This window comes from Pipistrellus kuhlii, unplaced genomic scaffold (assembly GCF_014108245.1).
Source record: "Pipistrellus kuhlii isolate mPipKuh1 unplaced genomic scaffold, mPipKuh1.p scaffold_m20_p_15, whole genome shotgun sequence".
Classification (NCBI taxonomy): Eukaryota; Metazoa; Chordata; class Mammalia; order Chiroptera; family Vespertilionidae; genus Pipistrellus; species Pipistrellus kuhlii.
This window is the reverse complement of record NW_023425460.1, coordinates 43,132,173-43,157,895: the sequence shown is the minus strand read 5'-3', so window position 1 is coordinate 43,157,895 and position 25,723 is coordinate 43,132,173. Positions and strand designations below refer to the sequence as shown.

At 41.7% G+C, this 25,723-nt stretch overlaps 1 protein-coding gene, 1 long non-coding RNA gene and 1 other non-coding gene across 10 annotated transcripts in view; 2 read left to right on the top strand and 1 right to left on the bottom strand.

Annotated features, from left to right (window-relative positions):
* Positions 1 to 1,528: 1,528 nt before the first annotated feature.
* Positions 1,529 to 11,608, bottom strand: LOC123652401. The gene is made up of 3 exons (XR_006741733.1): positions 11,300 to 11,608; positions 4,407 to 4,707; positions 1,529 to 3,185 (listed from the first exon to the last, which is right to left on the bottom strand). It is a non-coding gene; the product is annotated as an uncharacterized LOC123652401 (long non-coding RNA).
* Positions 11,609 to 11,724: 116 nt separating this feature from the next.
* Positions 11,725 to 25,723, top strand: part of EIF3A (eukaryotic translation initiation factor 3 subunit A) — a 33,473-nt gene continuing 19,474 nt past the window's right edge. For 4 of the 8 annotated variants that reach the window (XM_036439203.2, XM_036439201.2, XM_036439200.2 and 1 more), the window contains exons 1-9: positions 11,728 to 11,919; positions 18,794 to 18,984; positions 19,138 to 19,274; positions 19,651 to 19,814; positions 21,277 to 21,476; positions 22,827 to 23,035; positions 23,949 to 24,120; positions 24,826 to 24,930; positions 25,305 to 25,403. In XM_036439203.2, coding sequence (XP_036295096.1) covers positions 11,871 to 11,919; positions 18,794 to 18,984; positions 19,138 to 19,274; positions 19,651 to 19,814; positions 21,277 to 21,476; positions 22,827 to 23,035; positions 23,949 to 24,120; positions 24,826 to 24,930; positions 25,305 to 25,403 — 1,326 coding nt within the window. In that variant the 5' untranslated portion in view covers positions 11,728 to 11,870. Of the gene's footprint in view, positions 11,920 to 18,793; positions 18,985 to 19,135; positions 19,275 to 19,650; positions 19,815 to 21,024; positions 21,172 to 21,276; positions 21,477 to 22,826; positions 23,036 to 23,948; positions 24,121 to 24,825; positions 24,931 to 25,304; positions 25,404 to 25,723 lie in introns of those variants that run through there. The other 4 variants (XM_045582145.1, XM_045582144.1, XM_036439204.1 and 1 more) reach the window with 4 other exon arrangements.
* LOC118719665 lies at positions 25,037 to 25,166 on the top strand. Its single transcript, XR_004988226.1, has one exon. It is a non-coding gene; the product is annotated as a small nucleolar RNA SNORA19 (small nucleolar RNA).

The following is a 25,723-nucleotide window of genomic DNA, read 5'->3' as shown; positions in this document are numbered from 1 at the left end:
TCCAAACCAATATGTATTTAATTTTTTATTTTGTTTTAAAAAAAAATCTTTATTGTTAAAAAAAAAAAAAAAAAAAAAAAAAAAAAAAAAAAGAACTACCAGGTTAGATAGATGCCTATGTATTAAAAAAAAATTCTTTATTGTTGAAAGTATTACATATATTCCCTTTTCTAGCCCATGCCCATTCCTGCCCCATGCTTTTACCATCCACTGTCTGTGCCCATGGGTTATGCATATATGCATGCAAGTTCTTTGGTTGATCTCTTCCCACCCACCCACCCTCCCACGCCTTCCCTCCGATATGTGTGTGTATATATATGATTGGAGATATGCACGCCCAGCTGCTGACAATGGTTAACTCAGAGGAAGGGTGTGGGGGAACAATGTGAAGGAAGGTTGGGGGCTGTGCACCTGTGTCAAGGTGAAGCTATAGTAACCACCGTACCATAAAGGTGTCTTAAGACCAAAAAACAAAGCAGGCGAATTTATTGAATATAACAGAACTTACTGTAAGGTAATTTACTTACAGGGAAGATTGAGTCGGGATGGGAAAGACAATGACTCAGTAGTCTACACAGATTATTCTTCCCTACTCTACAGTTGTTACAGCAAAGGTTTTCTAGTGCAGCTGAACTGCTAATGATTGACAAGGCAAAGGGACAAAGAATGCAGCTTGAGCCAGGAACCATACCTCCAGGTGGTCTTATGATGGATAATTGCTTACCATCGATGCCAGTACCTAGTTTGATATTTATCTCGGTTGCTATGTCATTCTGGCCCTTTACTGACAGGAATCTCGGTTACAGGATACAGTAATCATTAACTAGGAGGCGTTGGTGTTGGCTGAGACTCAGCATGGAAACTAGGGGGAAATTAGAAGGCACAGGGAGATGGGGTCAGCTTTGTTTACATCAACATATATATAGTACCCTGAACTATATAAGTAAAATGCCTATATATTTAGAAGTGTATAATATAAATGTCTATATTTATACATACTTTTAAGTGTATATATTTAGTACATTATGCATAATAAATGTACTATATGCAAGGTCCATAGCTGTAAAAAATGTCATTGAAAATGCTGAAGATAATAACATTCTAACAGATGCTAATGAAAAAGTTTTCTCCAAGTAGGTAAGACTTCAGCAGCTTTTTCTCCACCTTTTATTGTTATTTCATAATTTTATTTTCTGGGACAGAGGCGTTAAAAAGTATATTCTCCGGCCCTCCATTCTGTTCCCATCAGGAACCAAGGCTGAGAAGGAAGATGAGGTGGGAGCAGGATGAAAGTGTGTTAGTCAGTGGTCGGCAAACTCATTAGGCAACAGAGCCTAATATCAACAGTACAACGATTGAAGTTTCTTTGGAGAGCCACATTTTTTAAACTTAAACTTCTTCTAATGCCACTTCTTCAAAACAGACTTGCCTAGGCCGTGGTATTTTGTGAAAGAGACACATTCAAGGGGCCAAAGAGCCGCATGTGGCTCGCAAGCCACAGTTTGCCGACCACGGTGTTAAATGAATGGCCTCTCCCTGCCCCTGGGGGGGCTGTTCATGCTGTGTCTTCAGCAGGCCCTGACCCTAAATATTTCCTCAATGAATGTTAGGGAGCAGCTCCATGGGGCCAAGGCCTGTAGGTGCCACCTTTGTCTCTGGCACATAGGGGGCACTCAGAAACTGAATGAGGATAAAGACAGCAGTCAATGGATTCTAAAACAAAGTTGTTAGAAGCTGGTGGGTGCAGGGAGGGAAGGCTAATGGAGGCAGTGGCCAAGCTTGGGTGGAGTGGGACACAGGGCCAGGGTAAAGAGGTTATCCATGGGTAGGAGGGAGGGTCAGTGGAATTGATGCCACCTTTCCTCCCATTTCACCACTCGGTGCTGCCAGACCTGCCAGACAGGTTCACCAGAGTTAAGGGGAAGGAAAAAGGGGTGGAGAGAAGGAAGGGAGGTATTCCCAATCTTTAGCAATAAGAGTGTTGAACTGTCACTAACGGAAGGAACTGGGATGTGGAAACAGACAAACCTGAACTCTAGTCCCAGCTCTGCCATCTTAGCTATGAAACCTCACTATGTTGTCTTTCTTCTCTGTGCTTGTTTTCTCAGTGATCAAATGGAACTATTTATCATGTCCTCTGTACTTCTCCCCATGAAGATCTGAATGAAGAAAAAAGCCTTTATGCTGTTTTTATGGATAGAGATAGCTTTGTGTCAGAGGTCCCCAAAATCAGCCTCAGATTCAATGATTTGTTGGGGGACTCGCACGTTCAGCATATAGCTGTCCTCATGGCTATGATTTATGACTGCCAGAGAATACCAAGTGAAATCAGCGAAGGGAAAAGGCACATGGGGTGGTGTCCAGAGAAAAATAGACCCACACTTCCAGAATCCTTTTCTAGTGGCCTCACACAGGACACACTTAATTCCTCCAGCAACAAGTTGTGACAACACACATGAAAACTGTTGACCAGGGAAGCTCATTAAAGACCCATGCTCATTAGAGACTCGGGATTTTTATTGGAGCATCTTCTGCCTAACTCATATAAAAATTCCAGGCTCTCAGAAGGAAACGTGGTCAGCATGAACCCCATTGTTTATACAGAAAGTGGAGGCAGAGTCAGTCACGCTTATGAATGCTGGGAATGGTGGGAGCACTCCTGAAATCGAAGTTCACAGACACTAGCCAAGGGCCTACTGAACAGCAGACTTTCCTAAGCTGTGTCCGGTTTGCACAGCCTGCAGGCTCATTACTCCGCAGGAAAAGAGAAAGAAGTGGTTGGCACCAATGGGGGTTTGAAAAACGCCCAAACTGTCTGGGCGTGTGGACAAGGGATTGTAAGGCGGTCACAGATGTTCTAATTCCCAAGTCCCTGGGAGCCAAATGGGCCCTTTTTATGTTTTTCTCATGATTGGACTTAAGGAGAGATTAGGCATGTGTCAGCTGAGAGAGCCACTGGAGTGGCAGCTCTTTAAGGGCTTCCGGCAGCTTGGGGAGCAGGAAGTAACCTCTGGAAGGCGCTTCAGTCAATCCCCCTGACACTGTCCTGAGGGTTAAATGGCTTCCTGCGTCTGTGAGGCTTCCTGACCATTCCCCAAAGGAAGCAGTTCTTGTGTCTCCACAGTTTCAGGTGCTGATGATGGGACCTGAGTAGATCCCGGGCTCCAGGAAGCCTCGCTTTGGAGCTGTGTTGCATTAAAAGAAACCGTTCAGCAAGAAAACGGTAATTAAAGTAAATTCAGATCCTTATCTACATTTTTCAAACAACATTAAAGAGGATAAAATTCATTACCTACAGTGATTATTTTTTTTTTTTAGAGAGATAGAGGAAGGGAGAGAGGGAAACATTGATTTGTTGTTCCACTTATTTATGCATTCATTGATTCTTTTTTTAAAATATATTTTTATTGATTTCAGAGAGGAAGGGAGAGGGTGAGAGAGATAGAAACATCAATGATGATCACAGAGAATTAGTAATCGGCTGCCTCCTACACGCCTCCCACTGGGGCGTGTAGAAGGCAGCCCACAACCCAGGCATGTGCCCTTGACTGGAATCGAACTTGGGACCCTTCCGTCCCCAGGCCAATGGTCTACCCACTGAGTCAAACCAGCTAGGGCTTCTCTTTCTTTTTCTTCACCATTACCCTTCCCCCGCCCCTCTATTCTTCCTCTTTTCTTATTTCAACCCTTTCTTACTTGAGTCTCCTACGCCACTTCTCCAGCTGTCTTCCCAACTCATTACCCTATGTACCTAATGAGTATACTACCGTGTTTCCCCGAAAATAAGACCTAGCGCATGGAAAGATAAGACATCCCCTGAAAATAAGACCTAGTGCAACTTTGGGAGAAAAAATTAATATAAGACACTGACTTATTTTCGGGAAAACAGGGTAGTAGGTGTGGGGAAAAGAGAAGGTAGGGATGAAAGCTAATATCAGAATATTAGAGTAGCTTGGTTCAATTTCTGGTCAGGCCACATGCCAGGCTGTAGGCTCAATCCCCAGTGTGGGGTGTGCAGGAGGCAACCAATCAATGATTCTCTCTCACCATTGATGTTTCTATGTCTCTCTCCCTCTCCCTTCCTTTATGAAATCATTCCATATATATAAAAGCCTAAATAACTGTTATGACAGGTCGACCTATTGCGTATGACACGCGCTGACCACCAGGGGGAAGACGCTCAACAAAACAGCTTCCCCTAGTGGTCAGTGTGTTCCCACAGCCAACCTCCCACAGCTGGCCAACCTTCTGTGGTCCCTCCCCCTGGCCAGCCTGTCCCAATCAGCCCTGATCACCAGCCAGGCGGCGGGACTCCACTCATGCACAAATTTGTGCACTGGTCCTCTAGTAAAAATATATTAAAAAAATATATAATAAAACAACACAACACCCATTTATTAGCTCACAGTTCTGTAGTTCATAATTCCAGGTGTCGCATGATTGGGTTCTCCAGAGTTTTTTCAGACCGAAGTCCAAATGCTGGTCAAGCTGCATTCCTTTCTGGAGGCTCTGGGGAAGAATTTGCCTCCACACGCATCCAAGTGGTTGATGGAATTCAGATCTTCGCAGTTGTAGGACTGAGGTCTCTGTTCATTGGCTGGCTGTTGGCTGGCAGACCACTCTCAGCTTCCAGAGGCCATCTGCAATTCCTTGCCCTGTGGTTCCCTCCATATTTCCTCTCAGGCTTGCTTTGAATCTCTTTGAATGCTTTAAAGAGATTTAAAAGGCTCATGAGTTTGGTCAGACAAACCCAGATAGCTCTCCTTTTTTATCAATTGTAACATGTATAACCTAATCACAGGAATAATAACACATGATATTTACAGTTCCAGGTATTGTACAAGGGGGTGTCTTGTGTGTGTGTGTGGGAAGAGCCTCTTAGAATCTGCCTACCTCAGTCTCCATTCCTTTATTTATTCTGTAAGAAATAAGGCGAGCCCCCAAATTCAGGGGTCCTGGTAGAATGTGAATCATACTCAGGAACCAGGCAGCAAGACAAACACCTTTACTCCTGCAGGAGGGTGCACAAGACATGGTCTGGGAGCACGCACACACTGAGCAAGCAGTCTGCTCCACTCTTTCATTCTGATGCATGTGACCTGTCCCTCACTCTTGATTGGAGCTCAGGCACACAGTCTTTCTCAATTGGCTAATTTGAAGGGAGGAGTTGGCCTTTGCAGTTCAAGATGGTGGCCCTCAGGGGAGCTGCAAGTCATGTGGCCAACATGGTGGCTGCCACGTCACGTGGGCCAAAATGGCGACTGTCTAAACTGTTCTTTGACAGAAAAGAATACTTGTTTATTCTCACAATTGACACATCTCATGTTTATGGAGTGCCTTCCCTGAGCTAGGCATAGTTCCAGGCATTGGGGAAACAGTGGTGAAGAAGACAAGCTTGGTCTCTTAAAGCTTACCACCTAGTGTGGTGAGACAGACAATAACCAAGGAGACTAAGAAAACTATCAGTTAGCAATGAAAGCTCTGCTGAGAACTGACATAGGATGGAATTTAGGTTTAAATTTGGTGTCAGGAAAGGAGAGGAAATCCCTGAGGAGGGGCCATTTCAGTTGCTCCCTGAGAAGATAACATGCTGAAAAATCCACGTAAAGGCTGTCTAATATCCACAAAACCAAGAGCAAAGCCCACACCCTGTGGTTGCAGGGTTCCTTCTAATCATATTTTACACACTTAACAGAGACGCCTGTTTTCAAACCCCACCCAAAACCACTGTGCACAGTGTCTTACTCATTCTGTTTTCTTCACCCTATTGGGCTTAACCTCCTAAATTCCCAAGCGGGAGCTGGGCTTCAAGGCATGCCAACAATGGCGTAAGTATGTGCTCTAATTCCCACAAACATGCCTCTAACTTCCCCTCAGCGCTGTACTGGAATCTGGCGAATATTAATGGATGAAGACTCTTGGGTGTAAGTATTTGTACAAATACTGCCAGGACACCTTCCTGCTAAAAATATACGCAAGTGAATCTGCATCCCAATTTCCTGCTTTCAATCTGCAGAACCTAAAGATCCCGTGAGAACTGTCTGGCACAGGCATAGTGCATCCATCGGCCCTCGGTTCACCACCGTTGAAAAGATTTCCAATCCCAGTTGGATACTTGAGAGGCTTCGAGGTTTCGGACCTTGTTTGTTATCACGAAGCTGGAACCATGAGGTGCTCTGAAGCATACACTAAAAAAAAAACTACTTTCTGGGGGTTGACCATGTGCCAGGCGCTGTCCATACACTAAGATGAACCGTCCCAGTCATGACCTTCAAGGGACTTCCAGGAGAACAACATGCAGATGGGCAATTATTATATAGGAGGCTTGCTTTAATCAAGTAAGTCTTTTTTTTCCCCCCAACAAATATTTATTGAGTACTTCCTCTGTTCCAGGCAGTATAGATATCAGAGATACAGCAGTTGAACAAAACAAAAACAAATCCCTGCCCTTGTCAAACTTAGTATCTAGACAGTAAAGACAAACTCAAAAATACATTCGGGATCAGATGGTGATAAGCAAATAAATGCTATGGAGGGAAATTTTTTTAAAAAGAGAAAAGTGGCCCTAGCCAGTTTGGCTCAGTGGATAGAGCTCAGTCAGCCTGTGGACAGAAGGGTCCCAGGTTCGATTCCGTTCAAGGACAGGAACGGATTGATCCCCAGGAGGAGGCGTACAAGAGGCAGCTGGTCAAGCATTCTCTCATCATCGATGTTTCTCTCTCTCTCTCCCTTTCTTTTCTTCTCTGAAATCAATAGTTGAGGGAAGGTGACACTGGTGTGGGATGGGAGGGGCCAAGGGGAAGGGGAGGAGTTGGATAGGGCCCTACAGGTCATTAAAGGACTTTGGCTCTCACTGCATGAGCTGGGGAACCACAGAGGGTCTGATGGGGGGACTGACAGGATCATCTCACTTTTGTTCTGAAAGAACTCCCCTGCTTGCTGTGAGGAGAGGAAAGAGAAGGGAGGGAAGGGGAAACAGGAAGACAAGTTAGCAGGTCTTATATACGCTGTGGAGGTAGATATGAGATTTGTTGAAGGATTGCTTGGATGTGGGGATGTGACAGAAAAAGTAGTCAAGGATGTCTCCAACATTTGTTGCTTGAGCAAGTGTAAGATCAAGGCTGCCATTCTTTTACATGGGAAATATGACAGGAGCAGCTAGCTCATGGCAGAAGACACAAGGAGTCTGGTTTGGGGAAGGTTGGGTTATGCTATATGCCAAATATTTAATGGATGTGTCAAATAGGCATCTGGGTGTGAGACTGACTGGCTTTCAGGAGAGAAGCCAAGCGCTGGTAATGCAATTTTGTAACTTATAAACATAGAGGTGATGTCTGAAGCCACGAGCTAGAAACAAGAGCCGAATATAGTTAAATGGAAGAGGTCCAGGGGCTTGGCCCTGGGACTTTCCAACCTTAGAGGTCGGAGTGGTGAGGAGACATCAACAAAGGAAACTGGGTATTCAGAGAGGCAGGAAGAAAATCAGGAAAGCATGACAAGTGAAGAAAGTGTCTCAGGAAGGATGGCATGATGAACACTGTGTGTGAGCAGAGATGGAACCCAATGCATTAGTAGTACATAGGAGCTGGATTCATTTTATTTATTTATTTATTTATTTTTAAAATACATTTTTATTGATTTCAGAGAGGAAGGGAGAGTAAGAAAAAGAAACATCAATGATGGGAGAGAATCATTGATTGGCTGCCTCCTACACACCCCCTGCTGGGGATTGAGCCCTCAACCCAGGCATGTGCCCTGACAGGGAATCAAACTGTGACCTCCTTGTTCACAGGTTCAGTGCTCAACCACTGAGCCACACCAGCCGGGCTCGCTAGCATTTTTTCAGAGCATCCTGTCTGCCTGATTCTCTGCGAGGCATTAGTGACACAATGGTGAACAACACAAAGATGGTCCTTCCCCTCTCTAAGTGCACAATCTGCAAGAAATTACACTGAAGTATGATCAGTGCAGGCAGGATGTTGTTAGTGCTCATTGCCGTGGTATCTAAACTAAATTGGGGGCCAGGAAAGAATCCTGGAGGAAGTGACGATTAACCTTAAATATAAATAGGTGGCTGTCATCAGAGCAATAATTGGATGGTGAAGAATGTTCCAAGTGAAGTGATGGCATGCCTCCCAGTAGAGGCGGGAGAGAGCTGTCTAAGGCAGTGTTTCCCAACCTTCTCTCATGATGAGAATCACCTGGTGGAGTTGTTAAAACACAGATTCCCGGATCCCAACTAAGAAGTGCTAGACTAGAATTTTTGGGAACATATAGGTAAAATTGTATACTTAACTAGTGCTCTAAGACAGATTTTATATACAGAGCACTAAGTTAGGTATGCAATTTTACCTATATGTTCTCAAAAATTCTAGTTTAGCACTTCTTAGTTGGGATCCAGGAATCTGTGTTTTAACAACTCCACCAGGTGATTCTCATCATGAGAGAAGGTGGGGAAACACTGGTCTAAGGCACTGAAAGACTTTGGGTGTGGTGAGACATGGGCCTGGAGAGACAACGGGGGCTTAGAGTCTCCATCTTCATAAAGCTTCTGGCAAGTGCTTCAAGTCTTTCTCTCTCTAGAAAGCAAAGTCTAAGCAGGCAGGAACCACATCTGCCCTGTTCACTGCTGTGTACCTACAGGTGCTTACTTCCTGTGTGTGGCACATGGTATGCACTTGATAAAGGTTTGTTGAATGAATGTATAACTGTGAATCTTAGGTTACCTCTCTGAAATTTATGTTCATCCGTATAAATATCATCATTACAGCATTCTTATAAACAAAACGATGAATGTAAAAGCATTCTGTAAACTCTAAAATATAATGCTTGTAAAAAATCAATAAAATATGTTAAAAACAATACAATGCTTGTTTTAAAGCTGTAAGATATTATGCTGCAAGTATGTTTAAGGTAGTACTTCTGTTTCACCCTTAACAACTGTTTTTTTTTTTGAGAATCTTATTTTCTCCCCTCAAGTCAGAAACCCCCCAAAATATCATATTAAGAGCAATTATCCAGTCATATGTAGTATAAAAGTAGCCTCATTAAGAAAAAAAAATCCTTCATCAATCTGATCCCTTCCTCTTACCATTTCCTAAAGTGGTTTCTAACATATTCATGTTGCTTATTTTCTCACTAGAGGCCCCGTGCACAAAATTGTGCACTTGGGGGTGGGGGTGTCCCTCATCCTGGCCTGCACCCTCTCTCAGTCTGGGAGCCCTTGGGGGATGTCTGACTGCTGACTTAGGCTCGCCCCCCACTGGGAGCAGGCCATCCTTAACACTGCTGCAGAGGAGGGAGAGGCTCCTGCCACTGCCACTATGCTCGCCAGCCTCGAGCCCAGCTTCTGGATGAGTGGTTCCCTCCACCCCAGCCCCGTGGGAGTACACTGAACACCATGGGGCATCTCCTGCATCAGCATCTGCCCCTGGTGGTCAGTACACATCATAGCAACCAGCCATTCTGCCATTTGGTTGATTTGCAATAAGCCTTTTATTATATAGGATAAGTGAGCATTAATCAACAGCAAGTTGCTTTTCTCCTGGCCCAGAATAGATCCTATCTTGTATGACCTGCACCAGTGAATCAAGTCCTTGAAAGTAGGCATCTTGTATCTTTTTATTCCCAGCATCTAATATTATGGCTGTTAGTTAGTACTGAATACCTGCTGGTTGAATTTAATAGGTAAATTTATCCTGGAAATTGACATTATCCCTTTACTTATTCACAAATACAGTATTAGACCCTAAATAACTTTACTTAGTGCACTTAAAGGATCATCGGTTATCACCAAATGCTTCACATGCTTTAACTTGAAAGAGAAAAGGTAAAGAAACAGAGATATTGGATTTCATTTACTTCCCAATTTTCTAGTGTTTTCCTTGTTTTCATTATTTCTGCCAAATAATGAGTATTAATTAATGAGGTAATTTTATTACTGTTTTCATTCAGATAAGATAATGGAAAGATAAGAATGTTAGAAAGCTTTTTCTGCTATCGATACTTAGGCCAGGTTTCCTTCCATTTTATTCTGTTACGTCTCTCTGTGGCCTACTAGTTTTTTATCTACAGTATTTAAAAGCTGTATTTGCTCTTATGTGTAGCTCTTTAATTTTGACTTAATTATTATATACACACCCAAGTCTCTTGATCCTGCCCCATAAAACAGTTCCTACAGCTTCTTAGTACTTGTTGCTCAACGCTGTCTGGCTCTTACGTTTTTGGGAGTAAGCTCAGACATTTGGAATGGTTTAAACATTTTGGAGGAAGAACTCTCTGAAACTTAATTTAAAAATGATCTTTTTTAGAATTTGTGATTTTTTTTTTGTCTATGCATTTCCCCAAATTTTTTTCACAGTGATAAGTTTACAGTTAAATAGACACCCCCCCCCCCCACGCACACCTTTGCTGAGGCAGAAAAAATGAGGGGAAATTCTTTTTGTGTGTACATACTGTGGTTTTTCTCGTTCATTAATGTAGTACTCATTAATTCACACATACCCTCCATTATTACAAAACGTGCAATACAAATTGCAATAATTTATTCCACTGCTGCTTTCTGAATTTCTCTTCTGAAGTCATCTTCATTTCAGACCAAGGGCTTGAGCAATTATATTATGTTTCAGTGGCTTTCAAACTCTAGGTGTAAATAATGTTTGCACATTAAGGTTATTAATCAACAATAAAGACTGCAGCAAAAGGCCTGCTATACATTGATAGACTGGTCACTAACGCTTATTTGTCTTACGTTTGCCATGTGTGCTGTATGTAAAGGCGACAACACTCCACGTGTTTGCGAACACGCAGGTCTGTTCTGCTGCAGCGCTTTTGCCCTCTGCCGGGTTGCTGTCCCTGGTCTGTCCCATCTTTAAGGTCTCAGCTCCCCACTAGCCTTGTCTGGGAGCGCCCCCCTCACTCAGGCAATCTCTGTCACCAACGTTTTTATTAAAAAAAACACACAAAACAACAACACCTTTTCGAGAGGAAGGGAAGGGTAGAGAAACATCCACGATGAGAATCATTGATTGGCTGCCTCCTGGAGGCCCCCTACTGGGGATCCAGCCTGCAACCCGGCATGTCCCTTGACAGGAATCGAACCCGCGACCCTTCAAGTCCGCAGGCCGACGCCCTATCCACTGAGCCAAACCGGCTGGGGCTCACTAACATTTCTATTTCACCTACATATGCAATGAGCTTGCTTCTGTAGTTATCTGCTGCATCGCTCCTCCCCATGCTAGTCCGGGATGGGACTGGCCCCCACTTTTTTCCGGGGTGAGCAGCGCCGACCTGAAGATACCTGCTCGGGGCATTTCCGTTACACGGATCCATTCATTCTGCCTTTTCCCTCGGCCAAGGCGGGCCTTTCCTGGGCGATGGACCCGACTGATTCTAACTCTGCACCACTCCGCACAAATCACCGTAAAAATAAATCTGTGCGGACGCCAGCCTTCTAGCGAGGCGGACACTCTGACCCAAACCTCTCCGCTCCCAGCCCGACTGTCGCCTGAGCGGCGCGGGGCCCGAGACGCGCTCCCCTCGCGTGAAACCCCCGCGTTCCGAGGGGACCTCTGAGAGCGCGCCCGCCGCCGCCGCCGCCGCCGCCACGTCAGCCGACGCGCGTCAGGCCAGCGCGCCTGCGCGCGGGAGACCGGTGGTGCGCACGCGGAGGCCCGCCCCCTTACATCCGGGGCCTGGGCCGCGGCGCCGCCGCCGCGCGGAGGTCACGTGGGCCCCTCCTTTCCATCGCTGGCTGGCTGTCTGGGCGCGGGCGACTGCTGGTGAGGCGCGTGGGACCTCGCGCTGGTTCCCCTTCGGCCCGGGCCACTGAGGAGTTCCCTGACGCTGGGTGAGCTGAGCCTGCCGCCAAGATGCCGGCCTACTTCCAGAGGCCGGAAAATGCCCTCAAACGCGCCAACGGTGAGTAAGGGGGTCGGGGCGCTCCGGGCTGGGGCGGCCGAGGCCTCAGAGGTCGAGGGGCCCGCGCCTGGCTTCTCCCTGTTCCGCTGCCTGACGACGGCCGGAGACGGGGGGGTGGGGGGGTCGATGGCGGCCTGTCCGCCGCCCTCCCAGACCGTAGTTGGCGGCATGGTTTCCCTTCTCGTCCCAACTGACCGGGGAGTGGGAGGCGCGGAGCCGGGAACCGTCGCCCTGGGGCCCTTCCCGTCCCCCCGTCGTCGCCCTCTGGTGAGTCTCGGGGGGCCGCCGCCCCGGAGACGGAGCCCCCCGGGCTGGAGCTGGCTCCCCCACCCCGCCTTCCCCCGCCGCCGCTCCCCAGGCCCCGGGTCTCCTCGCCTGCTTAGGCCCCCGGCGCCCCGGGTCGCCATCTGGGAGTGCCGGGGAGGAGGAAACATGGCTCCCTCCCGGGGACAATGCACGCGAGAACCTCGACTCCACCTCCCGCCGGGGCCGGGGCCGGCCGGTCCCACCCCCGGCCCTGCCCCCGGGGCCCTCCGCCCCCCGAACCCCGCGCGGTGCCCCGCCGGGTCAGGGTCCAGCTGACTCTCCTCCGGCCACCCCGGGCCTTGGCTTCGGGCACTCTGACCCACAGAACCGGTTTTCAGTGTGGTGTGTTTTTTTCTTTTTCCGGCATTGATTATTGGCTGCCCCAAAGCCCGTTCGGAATCACAGGAAGTTGGGCCGGAGTAGTTAGTAGTCACAGAGAGACTGACTGCACGTTCTCTCCCCAGATAACGAAACTGAGGCCTAGAGGGAGGGAATGGGCTGCCCAAGGTCACTGCGCGGTGAGAGGCTGGCCCGGGGCTGAGGCTGAGGCCCCCGGGCGCCCCAGGAGCCGCGGCGACTTCTGTCCCCGGTGTGTGCGCTGGAGCCCGCGGCCTTCTCGGGGAAAACCCGTGCGCGCCCCGATGTATTCAGCGGGCACTCATCCACGTTGGCGTTATGGGGGTTACACGTGTATCACGCCTGTCTCGGATCTTGAATTAAGTTTAAAAAAAAAACTTTCTTTAGGGTTTTCTTAAAGCCCCTGTCTGCACCCTTCCTCGCCCCACACCAGTTTTGGGTCTCATCCCTGTTGCTGATGGGTATACCTGGCGTGTTACAGTGTTAACGTCTGTGGGGCTTATGTTGTGTTCGCTGGTTTGAAAACTCTTTTGGGAAAGGTCAGGTCAGTCATTGCATGAAATTGACCTGGCAGGGCTAGAGATGTGTTTTGTCACTTGCTTATCGTTTTAACTAAAAGTAACCATTTCGGGAAGAGTTGACAGTCTGGAATAGGTTAATTCTACATTCTGTGGGCAGAGTAATTGTTTTTTAAAAAAGCTACATCTAAAGATCTGATCAACTACCCATTCTAACCAGCTATCTCGTGGTTAGAACAGGGGAGCTGTTTAAGTTTATAGGAAAGAAAATAGAAATTTATTACAAAATAAAGATGACCTGTAGCAGAGTTAGGACATATTTTTTTAAAGTTTCAAAATTTACCATGATGTTAAATGACTTGGGTAAAACTCGACTGGGTTTGCCATCGTAGGTCTGTTTCACAGTCATTTGAATGCTTTTACCCACGGCTTCCTTCTCCCTTTCTGATAGGCTGAAGCGCACTGTAATCTCCGTGGCCTGAAAGTTACTCAGGTTTTATTTCCTTCATCACTCCTCCCTTCTGAACCTTCCTATGAACTTAATATTTCAGTAACTTTTTACACTTAGTAAGGATACATAATGTGTAACAAATCTTAAAAACTTTTCACATTTTCTAAGTTGAAATTGATTTGATTCATGAAGGGGAAGTTGGGCAAAGCATCTAAAATTAAAGTAGGCAAGATGAGAAGGATACTGCTGGCCGGGAGTGAATTTTGTTTCTGTAGTTTTGCAAAAAAGACTGTAGGCTCCTTGTTTTGGCCCTTTTAAGCTGTAAGATGGGTGTTTCTGTGGTAGAGATGAAAGGCTTTGCCATTCATGTATTAATTTTTGTACCTTTGATCTTGTAAGAGATCTCTTCAGTGTCAAGGTGAGCAGAATGTAGATGGTGAATGACACTGCTTAAAACTAAATAGGATGATGATAAAAAGCACCTTTCAATGGGAATAACCTCATTTTATCTAAATGTTTTATCTAACATTTGTAACCTCAAACACATTAAGAGCAAATCCATTAATAAAATGTGAATAAATTTAAGTAGAATAATCTTTCAGGTCACCCTGAGTCTGTATACCAGAGCAATGTTTTTGGAAACAATTGCAGTAATTTTTCAGGAATATGAGAGCTTGGCCCAGCAGCTACAGGCAAAAAATTCATAACCTGGTATCACTTGGGAAAAACCCTTTTTCCAGATTATATTGTTAGTAGTGTCAAGTTAGCTGCTTCTGATCCTGTAAAAGCTTTTTAATTACACTACACGAGGAATATAAAAATAGTTGTTATTAAACCCACAAATTGTGTAACAATATAGCTTATCTAGTTGGTCTGCTGAAGAAACAAGTAAGATTGAGAGGTTCACCTAAACTTTTTCTTTATAGGTAGACACACAGTGTCACTCATTGTGGCTGGAAGGTAAACTCAGGATGCACTAACAGTTTATAATTCCAGATTTTTATTTTTGGTTCAGGAATATCAATCTGGAAAGGAACATTCTTTAAACATAAAAATAGAGCCTTTAGTGTGACAGTTCTTTCCAGACTTAACCCCTCACCCCAAATCAGATAATTCAGAGAAACTACATCTAAATTCTCCTTGTATATGTTAGGGTAAAGACATCATGGATTATCATGAGAAATCTGTACCCATTCTAGTTTTTTCTTTTAAAAACATCCTCGCCTGGTATCCATGTTTTTGTTGTTACTATTTGTTGATGGTTGAAGTGCTTGTTCAATAAAAATTATTTTTAATGCATTTGCTTTGGCTTTGAAAGAATGTATGGGATTCGGAAGCAAATGTAATTAGCTCTCTAGGAGTGAAAAATACTTTTAATTCTATTCCTAAATAAGACTTATTTTTAGAATGTCATTAAGAAACCATACTCTTGCCGAAACCAGTTTGGCTCAATGGTAGAGCGTTGGTCTGTGGACTGAAAGGTCCCAGGTTCGATTCCGGTCAGGGGCCATGTGCATTGGTTGCGGGCACATCCCTGGTGGGGGGGTGGGGTGTGTGCAGGAGGCGGCTGGTCGATGTTTCTCTCTCATCAACATTTCTATCGATAGTTCTCTATCTCTCCTCCTCTCTGTAAAAAAAAATCATTAAAATATAGTTTTTTAAAAAAGAAAGAAACCATACTCTCTCATTTAAAAATCAAGAGATTGGGAAAGTGAACTATTTTTAGACAGTTTAGTATTTTGCCATCACACCATACTGGGGCCAGCTCTCAACTTTAACTCTCTTTGTCCCTATTTTATGTTAACAAGATATTGACAGTACTTAATACAGTAATGTAAGGTTTAAATCTTCAATATAAGATTGGGAATTGTATAGAATAGGTCATTTTAGTGCTGCTGTTAACAATATTTTCAATGTAAAGGATACATTTAAAAACATTTTCTCCCCAATTTTTGGCTGGTAGATACGGTTTTTGTTGTGAAAAAGACCTAAATTCTACTGTTGCATTTTAGAAAGTAACCTCATGTGCATGCTCCAGGAATAAGATCCGATAGGTCCACCCCTTAAAACAAGAAAGGTTTATTATTCCAACAAGGTATCTAGCTATAACACGTCTTGTAGCATTTTGGGGGAAGGGTGTAATAAAATTGACAACTGAAAAAGGACTTTCTCTCTTAACGGAAATGTTAATATTCAGTTTATTAACTTGAAGTATTAAAGAGGGATTTGCATTTATTTACATATGAGGAATATTTGATGAAGTAGGATATTATATAAAGGTATTTATTTCAGTATGTTGTGTTGTGATTTACTAGTGTCCTGTTGCAAGCTTTTTCTATACTAGAGAGTTACAATGTTGTTTGTAGCTTTCTCAGGGCAAAAAATGTTCAGTCAACATTCCTGAAAGATGTGATAATTGGAAGAAGAAATATTAGAGAATTACTAAACCTGTAGTTCTAGTAAAACCCCCAAATAAGGGGCCCTTTTGCCTATCCTTTGGTTAGCACAGAGTTGCATGATAGATAATGCTACACATTGTCAGTTTATTCTTAATTCTTTGTCAAATATTTTTAAAAATTTATTGATTTTTAGAGAGAAAGGAAGGAGTGAATAACAGAGAAACACCGATTTGTTCCACTTATTTATGCATTGGCTGCCTGACCTGGATGGAATCCAAAGCCTTTGCATATTGGGATGACACTTAAACCAACTGAGCTATCTGGCCAAGGCAAAGCATTTTTTTTTTTTTAATACGTTTTTATTGTTTAGATAGAGTGAAAAGAAGGGAGAGGGATAGAGATGTAGAGACATGAATGAGAGATCGCTGCCTCCTACACACACCCCCACTGGGGAATCAAGCCCACAACTCAGGCATATGCCCTGACTGGGAATTGAACCAGTGACCTCTGACCAATATGCAAACACTGGGGCACACAGGCAGGGCAGATTAAAAAAAAAATTTTTAATATATATTTTTTATTAATATCAGAGAGAAAGGGAGAGGGAGAGAGAGAGAAACATCAATGATGAGAGGGAATGATTGATTGGCACATCCATGATTGTGCACATCCCCTACTGGGATCGAGCCTGTAACCCAGGCATGTGTCCTTGACCAGAATTGAACCCTGGACCCTTCAGTATGCAAGCCAACGCTCTATCCACTAAGCCAAACCCAATAGGGCCAGATTTCTTTTTTAAGGAGGAAATTAAATGATTTTAAAATGAAGATGTAGTGTTTTAAGACATTTTGTATAGTGTAAAACTAGTGTTTTAGTGCTCCCAAGTTGTTCAAATGTTCAATGAAAAGGTACTGTATGTGAAATTTGGCAATTACATATTGAGTTTATGTTGAACATAACCTGGTGACTTAACCCCTCCCCCAGTTTATTGTTTGTGTAAAAGAAAGCAAAAAATGATTTAAAAAAAAAAGATAAATTTCAACTTTAGTCAGAAATAATGTGATAGAGGGACCTTTGCTTTTGACTGAATTTGAAAATGAACAATATACATAGAACATGAGATTAGAACTAGATTTTGAACTATTGCCAAATATTGCCTTCAGTTTTAATTGGCAGTAAATTCAAAAGAGTGTTTCTTTGCTTTATATTCTAAAACATCCCCCTACCTCCCCAGTTTTAAAAAATAAAAATTGGAGATCTTAAGTTTTAGATTTTCAGAAAAACTGCAAAGGTAGTACAGAGGTTCCATATATACAGGCAGTTTCCCCTATTAACATATTAGTATAATAGTACATTTGTCACTTGACACAACTAATGAACAAATACTGATGCACTATTATTAACCATTCAGATTTCCTCAGCTTTCCCTGATGTCCTTGTGTTTCAGGATGCATCACATTTAGTTGTCCTGTCTCCTTAGGGTTACTTGGTTGTGACAGTTTCTTAGACTTTCCTTTTTGATGACCTTGATGATTTTTGAGGGGTATTGGTCTGGTATTTTATAGAATGTCCCTCAATTGGGAATCTGTCTTACTATTTCCTCATGTTTAGACTGGAATAAGTGGAGACATACTCTTTGCTCATGTTTTGGCAGACTAAATTTTAAATTGTCAGTTCTACCAAACTCGATGTATAGAATATCCCAATTGAAAATCCCAGCGAGTTATTTTGTAGATATCTACAAACTAATTCTAAAGTTTATATGAAAGGCAAAAGACCTAGTATAGCCAACACGATGTTGAAGAAAGCATTAGGACACTCACACTACCTGGTCTAAGACTTGACCATGCATTCCTTTATAGGAACCAAGACAGTGAAGTATTGGCAAACGACTAGATAGATAGATCAATAGAGAATATTCAGAATAGAGAGCCCAGAAATAGACTGACACAGTCAACTGATCTTAAAGGAACATAAATTTAATATGTTTTTTTGCCTCAAGTATTTCTTTTTTTAAACACTGTCTTTTAAAAAAATATTTCTTTTGATTTCAGAGAGGAAAGAGGGATAGAGAGATAGAAACATCAATGATGAGAATCATTGATCGGCTGCCTCTTGCATGTCCCCTATTGGGGATTGAGCCCACAACTCGGGCATGTGCCCTTGGCCGGAATTGAACCTGGGACCCTTCAGTCCGCAGGTTGACGCTCTGTGCACTGAGCCAAACCGGCTAGAGCTTGCCTCAATTCTTAGCATGAACTATAAGCAAAGATTACATCATTCAGAGCACTGGTGACTAAAATCACACTTTTCTCCATTTGTTGGGGAGACTTATTTTCCCTCATTGACTTCAGTTTCTGAAACTTTAAAATCATTTAGAAAGATATGTTTATTTCAGAGGAATTGTAGACCATATTTTGAGATAGTAACCGGTTTTCATGTTTTTGTTTTTAAAAAAAGTATATATTTTATTGACTTTTTACAGAGAGAGAGGGGCGGGTAGAGAGTTAGAAACATCGAGAGAGAAACATCGATCAGCTGCCTCCTGCACACTTCCTACTAGGTATGTGCCCGCAACCAAGCTACCTGCCCTTGACCAGAATCGAACCTGGGACCTTTCGGTTTGCAGGCCAATGCTTTATCCACTGAGCCAAATCGGTTAGGGTCGTTTTCATGGTTTTGTCTTAGATAATTTTGGCATAGTTTTAGATGTCAAAAATAAATGTGACCTAAAAAGAGATGGTAATGAGTTCAGAAAGTAAAACAGCCAATTTAAAAAGCAAGATTTAGACTTTTGTGTAATATATATTACTGATTTTAATTCTGTTGAATTACCTTTCCAGAATTTCTTGAGGTTGGCAAAAAGCAACCTGCTTTGGATGTTCTTTATGATGTTATGAAAAGCAAGAAACATAGAACATGGCAGAAAATACACGAACCAATCATGTTGAAATACTTGGAACTTTGTGTGGATCTTCGCAAGAGCCATTTGGCTAAAGAAGGATTATACCAGTATAAGAACATTTGTCAACAGGTATGTACAGAGCTGGGTTTAATATTTTTTTATAAGTGCATTTAGTAATTTTGACTTTACCGTTCAAAGTAAATATATGCTATGCCACAAAATTTGCTTTCAAGATATGTTTTGTTGGGGAAGTTTTATTTATTTTTTGTTTGTTTTTGTTAGGTGAACATCAAATCTCTAGAGGATGTTGTGAGGGCATATTTGAAATTGGCAGAGGAAAAAACTGAAGCAGCTAAAGAAGAATCCCAGCAGATGGTCTTAGACATAGAAGATCTGGATAATATTCAAACTCCTGAGAGGTATGTGGGTTAAACTGCTAATAAACTTCTCTGTGTTTTTCTATACATGTGTCTCCATCCTGATTTGAAGTAGGTGTTTATTAGAAAGATTGCTAATATTTGAGGTTTCAAATGTATGGTAACCAAAAAAATCATGTGTTAGTCAAAGTTAATAAAAGTGAAAAAGTACAACCTTTAGATTGGTATATATTAATATAAATGGTTGTACTACGGATTGGGAATTCAAATACTTGGACACTAATAAGCTTTATAGTTTGTCCAAAGTTGTAAAAGATTATGTACTATTTTATAATGATTATCGGTTTTGGTGTTTTCATCATGGCAAAGTAGAAAACCGTGTCTAAAAATGTTTTCAATATATTTTATGTTTTTGTAGTGTTCTCCTAAGTGCTGTAAGTGGCGAAGACACTCAGGATCGTACTGACAGGTTACTTTTAACTCCATGGGTTAAATTCCTGTGGGAATCATACAGACAGTGTTTGGACCTTCTTCGAAACAATTCTAGAGTAGAGCGTCTCTACCATGATATTGCCCAACAAGGTAAAACAAGAACTGATTTGATAAGTTGACTTACAAATATAATTTGCAGCTCAGGCCCTTGTCCTGGGCATTGAAAGGTTGCTGGTTTAATTCCTGATCAGGGCACACATGCCCAGGTTGTTAAGTTCAATCCTGATGGGTGGCATATAGGAGGCAGCCAATTCATGTTTTGTTCTCACAACAGTGTTTCTCTTTCTCCCTCTCTCTCTAGAAATCAGTATAATTTAAAAAAATCTTAACCAATAGATTTTGCAACAGATTAACTGTTAATGTTTTTCGTAGTACTTCTTTTTCGTAGTACTTATTTTACATAGTTTTTATCCCTATTGAAATATTTGCATTAATTTGAATAGTAAATGACTTTTTAAGAAATTGTTTTACTATTTGAAGTAATTTTATATGAAATGTATTTCATTGATGAATGAAAGACGTTTTAAAGTCATTTTGGAGTTTTCCAGGTACTAATTGAAAAATATAAACTTTTTTATTGATATTATTTATTTTTATTATTAGAGAGAGGAAGGGAGAGGGATAGATAGAAGCATGGATGAGAGAAACATCATTGATTGGCTTCTTCCTGCACACCCCCGACTGGGGATCGAGCCTGCAACCCGGGCATGTGCCTTGACTGGGAATGGAATTGCGACCTCCTGATTCATAGGACAACACTCAACTACTGAACCCCACCAGCTGGGCGGAATATTAATGCTTTAATGACAGCAAGTAGTTCACATGCACATCTATGTACACAGTTAAAATTAGCTTACCACAAGTCCCCAATGGGTACAGTTTTCATGAGTACAAAAGCTACCTGTCTATGCAAGTTAGGTTATAAAGTTCACTGTACATTTTGAACAGCATGGGGATTAGGGTTGTCGGCCCCCCATGCAGTTGAAAATCTGCATAGAACTTTTGACTTGAAATGTAATAGTCCACTATTAGAAGTCTTAATAACATAACCAATTAGCTCATGTTTTATATAAGTATCACATACTATATCCTTATACTAAAGTAAGCCAGATGGGGAAAAATGTTCAGAAAATTGTAAGGAAGAAAAAAAATAAATTTTTAGTACTTATTGAAAAAAACCTGGGTGTAAGTGAACCTGCACAGCTCAGACCTGCATTGTACAAGGGTCGTCTGTATTTCAGGCTAGAATTTTTTTTTGCTGTTTTAGGATTTGAAATAAGTGTTTGAAAGGTGAGTCTTTCTTAGACCCCGATTTGAATAATTTCCCATTGGTAAAGTCAGAACCATAATTTAGTCCTAGGACATGCTAATGACGATATCCAAAAGGTGGTTGGGGCATATGAAGTGAATTATAACTCTAATCACTTCTAAAGACATGATTAGTTTGGTAAATCTTATTTAAATAGCTTATCTTAATACATGAAATAAAACTTATTCAATACCTAAGTTGATTGTGGAAAGTACCTAATACATTTTACTTTTATGTTTATAGCTTTCAAATTCTGCCTCCAGTACACCCGGAAGGCTGAATTCCGTAAGCTGTGTGACAATTTGAGAATGCACTTGTCTCAAATTCAACGTCACCACAATCAAAGTACAGCAATCAACCTTAACAATCCAGAGAGCCAGTCTATGCATTTGGAGACCAGGCTTGTTCAGTTGGACAGTGCTATTAGCATGGAGTTGTGGCAGGTAACAGCTTATATTGTATTTTCCCCTTTCCTAAGTATCTTTATCTTGATACCTGTTGGCTAGTTTTTTTTTATTTTTATTGATTTTTTTTTATTTTTTATTTTTTTACAGAAAAAGGGAGAGGGACAGAGTTAGTTAGAAACATTGATGAGAGAAACATTGATCAGCTGCCTCCTACATACCCCTCACTGGGGATGTGCCCGCAACCAAGGTATATGCCCTTGACTGGAATCAGACCTGGGACTCTTCAGTCCACAGGCCGACGCTCTATCCACTGAGCCAAACCAGTTTCGGCTGTTGGCTAGTTTTTTATAAGTGAGGAATTAAAGCTTGTCTGATGCAGTAGGAAGAGTTCTGGACAGGAAATATTACAATATTTTGGTTCTAGGTGCCAGCTATGAAGTCTGGGCCAAATCGTGTAATTTCTTTTGGACCCAGTTTCTTTCCATATAAAATAGTTCTTCCCAGTGCTACCTAATGTGTGAACTTTTTACTGCATGATGAAATAAGTCCAGAGGAGAATGATACTGTATTTTGTAAAAGTATTGGTGATGTCAGGTTGGAAATTAAAAAACAAAACTTGTCTTTTACTGTGAAAAAAAAGTGATGCACTGCATTTTTCTCCTAGGTTTCTTGGTGTTGCTTCAACTTAGCATACATGATGGGTAATCAATGCTATGTTGGAAATCCCAGCCATGTTGGGAATCATTCTCTATTTGGCCTTTTCACACTAAGAATTCCACAAAGACATTTTCACATGATTTTGTAGTCAGAAGTTGAAACTTTAATATATTTAATCCCCCAAAATCTAATTGAAATTGAAGAGAAATCAGTAATTTTTTTAGCCAGGTGAAAAATGGGATTTGATTTTCTACTATTTTCTTATGATAACTTCCTTTTTCTGTAGGGACATCCTTAAAATAACTACCTGATGAATTAAGGAGGAAAAAGTTATGTAGAAAGGACAATTATGTGAGAGCATAATCAATAAAATAAGTTATTAAAAAAAAAGTTATGTGTTCATTATAGAAAACATGGATAATTGTAAAGACAATATTCATATATGATCTTATAACTCAATAACTTCTATTGTGTTTTGTGTTCTTCTAGATTTTTTTAAAGTCTGCTCTTTCTACTTTAAAGAGTTTTAAGAATTTTGTATTTTTGCAATTATGGCAGTTTTTAGAAATATATCAGATACTAGGTTACAGATGAATAAAAAGAACCACACATGAAAGCATTTTATTTGCCACTTTTATTGTGTTTTGTGCTTTAGGTTTCATAATGAGATTTGAGTTAGATTTTTGTTTCGTTTAGAATGTATTGACTAATTTATTCTCCTAATTTTAGGAAGCATTCAAAGCTGTGGAAGACATTCATGGACTATTCTCTTTATCTAAAAAACCACCTAAACCTCAGTTGATGGCAAATTACTATAACAAAGTCTCAACTGTCTTTTGGAAATCTGGAAATGCTCTTTTTCATGCATCTACGCTCCATCGTCTTTACCATCTATCTAGAGAAATGAGAAAGAATCTTACCCAAGAAGAGATGCAAAGGTAAGAATATTATAGTTGGATAGAACTGATGTTATGAAACAAATGTCTATTACTGAATGACATGTTCTAGATGAGGGTTTCTCAACCTCTGCACTATTGATATTTGGGTTTGGATAATTCTTTGTGGTGGGGGACTATGCATTTAGGATGTTAGTATCATTCCTCGTCTATACTCACTGGCTTCTAGTAGCAGTCCTTCCAGTTTGTGATAACCAAAAGTGTCTCCAGATACTCTGCTTGGATAGTATTATTTTCTTTTTTTAAATTATTTTTCCTTAATATTTTTATATTATCACCCGAGGATATTTTTTCATTGATTTTCAGAGGGAGTGGAAGAGAGAGAAAAATATTGATGTGTGAGAAACACATCGATTGGTTGCCTCCTGCAATTGCTTTGATCAGGGCCTGGGCATGGAAGAAGCCTGCAACTGAGGTATGTGCCCTTGACCAGGATCAACCTGGGGACTTTTTGGTCCACAGGCTGACGCTCTATCCATTGAATCAGACTGGCTAGGGCTTGGGTAGTATTCTTGATCTTCAGTAGCTATCTTGTCCAACTCTGCCAATGGTGCAATTGAGAAAAATGGAATATTAAAAATATTGAATATAAAAGACAGTGTTAAGGTATAAGCTTTCTATTCATATATATAAGTATTTAAAACCTATTCTTAGATTTGACAGGAGTAAGTGGGTGGATGAAGTTTTTATTCTTAAGGTATTTATTTTAGTACGGTCCATTTATATATAATTTTATGCTTTAACAAATATTTATGAATATAGTTCACACTCACATAGTGATATACATAGTCTGTCACTGGCATATCATACTAGCTAGAATGGTTAAAGAGTAATGTCTTTCTGCTTATCAAGTAACATTTACACATTTAACGGATTTTGTAACTTTCTTCTGCAGAATGTCTACTAGAGTGCTTTTGGCTACTCTTTCCATCCCTATCACCCCTGAGCGTACTGACATTGCTCGACTCCTGGATATGGATGGCATCATAGTTGAAAAACAACGGCGCCTTGCAACACTGCTAGGTCTTCAAGCCCCACCAACACGAATTGGTCTGATTAACGATATGGTTGGTATACGTTTGAGCATGCAAATATACACTAGAGGCCTGATGTACGAAATTCATGCAAAAGTAGGCCTTCCTTCCCCTGGCTACCAGCACTGGCTTCCCTCTGGTACCCGGCACCCGGGACCCGGGCTTCCTTGGCTTCCCTGGCAGCCCTCGCTTTGTCCAGAAGGTCGTTCAGAAGGACTAATGGTCTAATTAACGTGTTATGCTTTTATTATTATAGACACACACACACACACACACACACACACACACACATAAAAAAAAGAGAAATATGTTAATTAACCAGGACGCAGTAACTGGTCATCGGGACAGGAAGAGGTTGCCTGTGCCATGTCGGGGGCAGGGCAGAAGGGGCCTTTTCACACCTGCACTGGGGGAGGGCCTGATTGGCTCCGGCTCCTTCCAGAGCTGGAGACAGAAGGCACGATCGGCTGCTTCCAGGGCTGTGGCTACTGCTGGGCCTGGCGACAAGGCAGGGCTAGACTAGTCACTCAAGGATGGGCAGTGCCCCGTGATTTCAAATCTCCTGCTGAGCTCCTAGTATTATATATGCTTTGAACAGAAAATTCAGGTTCTACAATTCATGATTAAATACTGGTGTTTTACTTCTTAATCATTTTCCAGATTTCTAATTCTGTATTTTTTTAAAATCAGTTCACAATTTTTCTTAAACAATTAAACTTTTTGTTTTATTTACTGTAGGTCAGATTCAATGTACTACAATACGTTGTCTCGGAAGTGAAAGACCTTTACAATTGGTTGGAAGTAGAATTTAACCCCCTAAAACTCTGTGAGAGAGTCACAAAGGTAAGCCTTTGCGTTTATGTTTGATTGTATCACCATATAGCTTGTCCTAGTGCAGTTTCAGATATATTTCTATTAAGAGAGAAGTATTGTCCTGTGTTTGAAGTCAGTGCACATTTCATTGTCTTTTTTCTTTATGTCAAGAGAAAAGATATTTCTGATGTGCTAAACAAACCTGTGGAGGTAAATTAGCAGCATGGCCCTGCTTAGCCATTGCTGTCAGTCACCTTCAGACAAGTATTCACAGCTTCATTACACATTCTGCATTTTTTGTTGTGTTGATATTTTTGTCTAAGGAAATTGAAAAAGTTCTGTAGATGTTTTAGTATCTGTTACATAGAAAGTAGAAGTCTTTTTAATTTAGTGGATTTTTATAGGTTCTAAATTGGGTTAAGGACCAGCCTGAGAAGGAACCAGAGCTGCAGCAGTATGTCCCACAGCTGCAAAACAACACCATCCTCCGTCTTCTGCAGCAGGTACGAATGAAAAATGGATGTGTTATGTAAGAACTGGGATTCCTTCCTTGGTTGTTTTGATTGCAAAACTGAAAAATTTAGGAATGACATAGGAAGTGAAGGTCTCCCCAAATTCTATTCCCTGTCCAAAATTAATATTCTATTTGATATGAAAAAAGAATTTTACATAATTTACAACTGCTTTTTTTTTTTTTTTAACAGTATCTTTGTACATTTTCCCTTGTTAGTAATGTAGGTTCCTCATTTTGTTTAATACCTACAAGGCTTTTCATTGTCTAAGGCACATGTGTCAAACACAAGGCCCGCGGGCCAAATCCATC